This window comes from Syzygium oleosum, unplaced genomic scaffold (assembly GCF_021117445.2).
Source record: "Syzygium oleosum isolate NSW1041296 unplaced genomic scaffold, Sole_v2.1 Sole_v2.06, whole genome shotgun sequence".
Classification (NCBI taxonomy): Eukaryota; Viridiplantae; Streptophyta; class Magnoliopsida; order Myrtales; family Myrtaceae; genus Syzygium; species Syzygium oleosum.
In genome coordinates, this window is record NW_026607490.1 from 9,941,314 (window position 1) to 9,949,193 (window position 7,880).

A 7,880-nucleotide genomic window follows, 5' to 3' on the forward strand; every position below is an offset into this window, starting at 1 on the left:
TGTGCGTACAGATATTTTTCTTATATTCTCATATGGAGGAAAACATTCCCTTCTTTGTGCAGTTGTATACTTGGACGCAGATACTATTGTGGTTAAAAGTATGGAGGATCTGTTTAAATGCGTGAAATTCTGTGCTAACTTGAAGCATTCAGAGAGGCTTAATTCTGGAGTCATGGTAGTGGAACCTTCTGAGACTGGTTTTAGTGACATGATGGGCAAAGTGCAAACCCTGTATTCTTACACCGGAGGTAATTGTCTTTTCTGAATGTTAACGGCTGGTGATGTAATGTCAATTTATTTTGTTTAGTTAGTTCCGAGTATGTTAGCTCGGATGATTTATGATGATTGGATTTTGACTTGATTATGGACCAGGGATGAGTTTGTACCAACGTATCTAAACAGTTATCCTTACTTATGAAATACTGGATGAAGTAGACTTTATTGAGATGAGAAGGAAATTGAGTTTTTGTCACAATTTAATTTTCTTGAGTAAGGACATGCATGTGATGGGGTCTAATAGGGTCAAGATGCAAACCCCAGATTTTCTTGCTGGCAAGAAAGATTTTGGCTTCTAGTGTTCACAAGTGGCACAAAATTATTCAGTCTCAATTGGATCACCAGTCTTCTTACTTCGAACTATTAGATTTGTTGTGGTTGTGTTTAAACTGTCTCAATTTCTTTGTCCTTGTAGAACCTCACAATAAAAGAAAGTTATGTACATCTTCTTATTGTATACACTCTGTTCCTCTTCTCCCTGTCTCTGACATTTTCATTCCACAGGTGATCAGGGTTTTGTAAATTTGTACTATAGCGACTTTGCCAATGCACATCTTTTCGATGGAGCATACGCATATTCTGGTGTTTATAATGGAGATATAAATCGATGTGATATCACATCCGTTGTTTTATAAACTTTTGAGAGTTAATTTTTATTTACAGAATTTAATAATGATCATTGTTACGGATAACTCGTTATTGAAGCTATGCATGATATGCAGCGCATGTAATTTTATCTTTGTCGGAGTTTTATTTTATTTGAACAATACTCACGAACAGCTAATCTATCTCTAGATCTTGACGTGGATCGCTTGATGTCATGAATACATCTATTGCCTTCACCTAAGAAAAGAAACAAGGGAGTATGATTTCGATTTTGGTGAAATGAATTTGATTCCTGCTTGTCCTTTGACATTGCCACGTGTAACTTGTAGCAGCTTCCTCTCATCATAGGTGGCGCCAACTATAAGAATTAAAAGAAGGATTTTATTAATGGGCGTCCAAGGCGTACTTATTTTTACAATCAATCTTAGGGAACACTTGTCAAATTTGCATTAGCTAGAAAATTGAGTTATTTCCAACTTAGCAAATCCCTCGGGATACGTGTCAACAGCACTACTAAAAAGAAAAGGACAAAATGTATAGACATCACAATGCTGGTAATTAAGTTATTCCAGAAATTAGTAGAAAGAAATTAACCAAGAATCACTCCACAATTTAATTTGGAAGACTTAAGGAAAATATGGAAAAGAAAATCATAATGAAAAAAAGAATGAAGTCATTCCTTAGCTACAAACTTACAGAAATATACACCCAAGTTAGCAGCTACATGCAAACCAAAGACTGTAAGCTAAACTAAGTTTACCAACCACTACAGATCCCATTAAATTGAATAATTACAATTACAACCGAGAAAATTAAACTAAAACATTGGATAGCTGATCTCATAGATGATTGGAAGCAGCAGACAAAACCGGCTCAATTCGTTTATTAATAATCATTAACTAATTCTTAGTAGAATTGATTATCTATTATTCGAATAAAATACATATTTTTCTTGGCCTAATTCCAAAAAAAAATAAAATATTTTACCTTGAGTGACAATTCTAGCCTGAATTGTTTTTTGTCTCATAAAAAATCATCAATTTTCACTTAAATCCCAACTATAACTTGGCAATTTGAAAATTTCACATTATGGAAGCCAGATTTTGGATTCGAATAAAAGCTAGTGCTTTTTATTGAAACAAAAAAAGTTCTGCTCAAGATAAAGTTTGTGTTTTTCTTTGGAATTAGCCATATTTTTCTTTGTAGAAAACGCTAGAATATCCCACTCTTTTCTTAAATACCAAGTTGGGAAATTAGGATCGGTTTTGGTTTAGAAAAGAAAAAAGAAAACCAAAATTCCATAATCATAAATTCCCCCATGCATTCAAGATTTATCTATACAAGATGGGCTTCCTAGTCATAAAAATTATTAGGAAAAATAAAATGCCCTTTTTTGGTATATGTGGAGTTGCATATTTATTTCCAATTTCCTAACCAAGAAAATAAAAAGTCCACTTACAGCAGCAACTTAATATTTCTTCATTCTATTACGCTACGTTCAAGTAATGTTCCAAGCCAGTTTAAATAATACATCTGACTAAAATCTAGTTTCCCTCGTCAAGAAATTAGCAATAGGTGATGTGAATTCTTTGTCTCGTTCGTATTGTTAGTGGTAGCGTATGAAAGTCGAAAGAAGGCAAGAATCTATTTTTTTGGTAATACGAAGGAGAAGCAGAATCGTATATTGCAATGGTTCTTCAGATCGATCACAAATTCTCGGCCCCTTCATTTGGCTTCCACTCCAGTTGACCTCTCTTCTTTCCATCCCCTGCGAGAATGTAGAGAGCAAAACCAACCCAGCAAACCACTAATACTATGCCCCTATTCCAACCTTCCTACTCCTTTCAGGGCCTATCCGAAAGAGAATACAATACTTCTTGATTGTGAATATCTGAATAGTACGAACCATTTCGTGGATATCTTTGCTTTGGAATAAAAAAAAATTCTTTTTCACCACGTGCGGCTTCAATCCTCGTAATCGCCCATCAATAAATGGACCATTTCTTATGGAACTCTTTGTGCAGTTTCGTAATGTTCCTCACCAACAATTCGAGGTTGGAGCATAGTTGACGATGAATCTAAAGGATCTACCGCTAGATAGATACCTTTAACAGCTAATCCTTTTAATAGTACAGTCGTAGCACGAAATGTGCAAATGTAATAGCAGGAGGTTGGGCAGTACTTCATTGATTTGACTTCACAGCTGCGCTTAATATGCGCATTGGATTAGATTTAAAGTAGGAGGCATCTCTATTTTTCCCTCGGGGAATCTTTTGAATTACCACTGCTTAGCTTTCAATTTGCCTCTGACCACAAAATAAAATGTGAATAAGTGATGCTTTTCGATAACAAAAGTTCGATATCTTTCCGGTGACCTTTCAGGAGATGGTAATCAAGTCTTTGTTCGGTCAAATGAGGAAAGGCTTGCGGTGGATACCTAGGCACCCAGAGACTAGGAAAGGCATAGTAAGTGACGAAATGCTTTGGGAGTTCAAAATAAGCGTAGATCTGGAGATTCCTAAGCGGGACTGATTGAATTCCTTGACTGTTGATTCCGATGTCGATATGGGATTTCAAATTTCTTCTTTTATCCATTCTCTTGCGTTGAACTAAGGGACAAGAAGGATTGATTTCACTATGCTTAAACGAAGTTGAAGGCTATCTAGAGTCATGAAGGAGACTTTCTCTTTCTCCTTCCCTTTTTTCGGAAGAAAAGGAGGATCACGGGCATGACCATCGGTAGAAATTTCATGAGAGAAGAAAGTTCTCTGCATAGAAAAGAAAGGAGAAATCGATGTTCAAAAATGGGAATAAGCGTAATTAGAAAACTCGCACTAACTTGCTTTGCACCACCTTCTACTCCCGAATTTGTCCAACTGACCAGCATGGAGCTTTCCATCCCATTTACAAGTCGTATTGTAAAAAAAATATAAAGAATATAGGCTTAATGTAGAGATCCACTAGGGATCGTTAAATGTTGGAGTAAGAACATGACGTTTCTTTTGTCCCTTCTATGCGATTGAAACATAAAGAAATAGTTAATAAATTCAACATAATTACGTATTTACAAAATACCATGTCAATTCACCCTATTTGATTAGATCTGGGATGTGATGTGGTTCCAAAGGATGAACTGGATATGCTAATTCTGAAATCCCTTCTCTACACCTCCGAACACACCCTTATCATATAGGAAAAGGTGCTCTAACATTTTCTTAACCCCAAATGGCAAGGGATAGGAAGTTAGAGCCGTAGCTATGAGTGCTGCAGATGGTCTAATGAGAGGAATGAAAGTAATTGACACAGGAGCTCCTCTAAGTATTCCAATCGGCGGAGCGACTCTCGTTATGCAAAGAAAAAGGAGAGCACTTCGACAATTCACTTTGAGTTCAGGGGAAGTCTGCTGGTAGGAATTCTTTAGGGCGTATCACGATTTTTCGTCGATTGAAGCCAATAATTGATCTAAAACGAAGCACTCCATCCATGGGGACTGCAAAAAGGATAGAATATGACCCTAATCGTTCTTCAGTAGATCTAGAACAGGAAAGAGCAATCTAACAAAGGCAGACTCAATCCGAACATAAACATCCACTTAGACATAAGCATCCACTTGAGACATTGACGGTTCTAATCTTATTTACCAGACAGTACTGCAGTAGATCTAGAACATTGAAAAGAAAAACATCAGAGACTGAAACTCAACTCCCCCGGCCGCCTCCGTAAAGCCGCCGCCGCCGCCTCCTTCCTTCTTTCGTCTTGGACATCCTTCGCGTTCAAGTCAAGGCGGGAGGAGGATTGTTGAAATCATGGGTCAACCAAGCCTGTTGCGCTATGTAATAGCTTCCTTCTGGTTCTTGCAACAAACGGAACGACTGAGGGCAGAATCAGATACACGACTCTCAGTATGCAATACGATCGAATAAACGATTGATAGAGAAATTTGCAAAGAATTCACAAGAAATATAAACTTATTAAAAAGGGTAAAATTTCTTTAGGCATCAATTAGCGCTTTTTTCCGAAACTTTCATCGGAGCAACAACAATTCGGTTCACCATAAATCTTATAAACAGATGCTCCGCTAACAACAATGGACGAAGGGATCACCACCCAAGTAGGAGATATTCACTCAACAAAAACGCCATCTCATCCAAACCACCATCCTTCGACACTCAAAAAAGAAAAAAATTAAATAAAATATATCAATGGATGCTTCAACCGATACACAGAGAGAGAGAGAGAGAGAGAGAGAGGCCTGGTAGAAAAGGTAGGCGTCCGGCTTGCCGTCTAGCCACAAGTAGCCGTAGGCCAAGGCCAACACGCCGCCGCTTAGTTCGCAGGGCAAGCAGGCGATGCCGCTGATCTGCTGCTGGCACTGCTGAAGGGAGGCGAGCTTGGCGACGATAGCCTCCTTGCCCAGGATCATCTGGCCGCTGAAGTTCATCCCCGACTCTTCCCGGTACAGGTTCACCAAGTCCTCCCGGTTCGCGTCGAACGTCTTTAAGTAGTTCTCCACGAACCGCTTGGGCTCCGCCATCATCAGATCCATCTTTTCTCGGTTCCTCGCAAATTTCGCCTTCAGCAGATCCATCTTTTCTCGGTTGCTCGTCGTCATCTCTCCTTCTGGTTCTGTGTGCTTCACACCCACGCGATGCAGACGGCGGTAACCCAAGACGACAAGAGAGAAAAAGCGAGCCCTAGGGATTTCGAGAGTTCTCATTTTATTTGGAATCGTCGGGTCCACCCGACCCGACCGACCCGAAACCGGTCCTTTGGGTAGAAAGACTAAAAGGGCCCCCCTTTTCTCTTTTTTTTCCAGTTCAGCCACTGTTCTTCTGCTCTGTTCGGACGCAGCAGTAGAGAGACATCCGGTAAGTTCTGCCTGCGGCTTCCTCTAGATTGACAATATTTCTTAAGAGGAGGCATGATTCTCGGTATTTGTTGGTGCTGCATTGCATTCTGTTGGCTTCGATTTGTCCTCCGTTCTATTTCCTTACCTTTGTCTATTTGCTAGCTTATGATATCGAAGTTTCGTTGCGTCCACTTAACTTTCTACGGCTCTACTGATCTGAACAGACGGCACGTAATTCTTGCTGATGAGATGGGTCTTGGGTTAGTCTTTTCTCACGAGGAAAATTTGTGCGCTGAAATTGCTTCTTTGTTTTCCGTGTAAGCTGTCCTTTATGTTTTTTGCGGCAAAAAGTACTGCCTTTTTTTTTTTTAGCATCTCCGTTTGAAGAAAATCCATACCCATTCTTAGTTGTAGGTCCACTTTCTACCTTGCGGTGACTACGAATTTCGCTTTCCCAAAAGCAAGCAAGAAGCTCAAGAAAATAAATATGGCCAGCTGGTTATTGAAACCAAACAAGATAGCACAAAGCTCGATATCCCCTTAATATCATATGAGATGATTAATCTGGACGCGGCATCATTGAAGCCGGTACAGTGGGGATGCACGGTAAGATTTCGTTGGTTATTAAACTCATAAATAGTATCCAACATGCTGAAGGGCTTGACACGATGGGTTCTTTCATATTGTTGATGAAGGAACTAACTAGTTTGTCTCCCGTGCGAAGGAGCAAAATATCAAATTTCAACTTCTCGGTGAAAAATCTGATTTTTAAGTGGGGTGAGGATAATCTTTTTTTGTTCATATTCGCGATACACGTCATCATGTATGATGAGGCATTTTGCTGAAATTATGAGACTCTCTGTTTACTGCATTCTCTCGATTTTCTTTTTACCTAATATATCGATAGTTCTGCACTACGGGTCCTGTTTACTGGTTTTTCATGCGAGGGTCTATTTGAAGTGCCGGAAGAACGAATACTTCTCATGCTCTATGGGATCAACAATTGCCGGAGAAATTGGTGCATATGGCTATACACCCTTCCGTACAAATGGATACGCTTGCTGGTAAGAGAGCTGAAGTTGCTAGAAGCCTATATGAGGTCTTTTTCTGGGGATTGCTCTCCTTCGGGCCTGGAAACTGCTCTGCGGTCTGACTCACTAGACCGGCCTAATAGTAATTATGTTGACAGGAATGAAGAATACATGCATGTCATAGTTACGTATGATAGTTATATATCCCCGTTTTTGAAAGATCAACGGTTGGTCTTAATTTGTCCATCCTAATTTTTTGTTGAATTTTTGAACAGCATAGACTTGGTTAGACTAGAAGAAGAGGTATATCCTTCCAACCTCAATCCATGCTTATCTCATTTTCGTAGCATTGTCAAACCTTGTTCCTCAGACTTTCCTTGGCATTGGTGGCCACTTCTCTAATAAGGCTGAGTTCGGTGTTAGGCCTTGCAAGATTGATCTTCATTAACTTTAGTATGAAGATCTTTACGAACTTGTCTAGTACAGGGCAACTGAGAAGAGAATGCTTGGCCGAATCGATGCGTCTAACCAGAAAATCCTATTTCCTTCCAATTTTGCAATCTTCCCATTCTTTACCCGTGGCTCTCTCTTCTCCTAATTCCTTCCAAACCACTTCCTTCCTGCTAGCTCCCAAGTAAAATCCCGAATTGGATTCCATATTGACCGGTTTAGTGTGAGCTTGTCCATGGTCTTTTAAACCGTGCATATTTAGATTTGTCTCAAGGCTACGAAAACGAATAAAAAGAACAATTCTAGGAATTAAAGAAAAAGATGTAGAGGAGGACCTAGAGTAGTCAAAAAAAGTTATGAAGCAATATACTGGTAGGATGAACGTTATATTGGAGGGAATCCCTGAACACAACCCAAAAAAGTGAGTCTCAGTCCAGTATTGAGGCAATTGGGCCCATGCATTTTTTTTGTTGATCTGCAGATTTGGATCAACCACGAATGCCAGAAAAACTACGGATACAAAAATAGTTTGCATTACACAGTTACACTCGTTTTTATGTGACATCATTGAATTATTAGTATGAGATTGTCTAAAAGATAAGCTGTCTCGCTCTCCTACCAAAACAAAAGATTATTAAATCATGTACCAAATAGTAGATCAGACATTT

General features: G+C 39.2%; 1 protein-coding gene and 1 long non-coding RNA gene across 2 annotated transcripts; one reads left to right on the plus strand and one right to left on the minus strand.

Annotated features, from left to right (window-relative positions):
* Positions 1 to 4,478: 4,478 nt before the first annotated feature.
* LOC130138364 (nuclear transport factor 2B-like) lies at positions 4,479 to 5,571 on the minus strand. The gene is made up of 2 exons (XM_056312184.1): positions 5,135 to 5,571; positions 4,479 to 4,754 (listed from the first exon to the last, which is right to left on the minus strand). Exons 1-2 carry the CDS (start codon positions 5,492 to 5,494, stop codon positions 4,656 to 4,658), a joined length of 459 nt encoding a protein of 152 aa, XP_056168159.1. The 5' UTR covers positions 5,495 to 5,571; the 3' UTR covers positions 4,479 to 4,655.
* A 145-nt stretch (positions 5,572 to 5,716) lies between these two features.
* LOC130138349 (uncharacterized) lies at positions 5,717 to 6,761 on the plus strand. Its single transcript, XR_008816754.1, has 3 exons — positions 5,717 to 5,991; positions 6,104 to 6,337; positions 6,639 to 6,761. It is a non-coding gene; the product is annotated as an uncharacterized LOC130138349 (long non-coding RNA).
* The last annotated feature ends 1,119 nt before the right edge of the window (positions 6,762 to 7,880 follow it).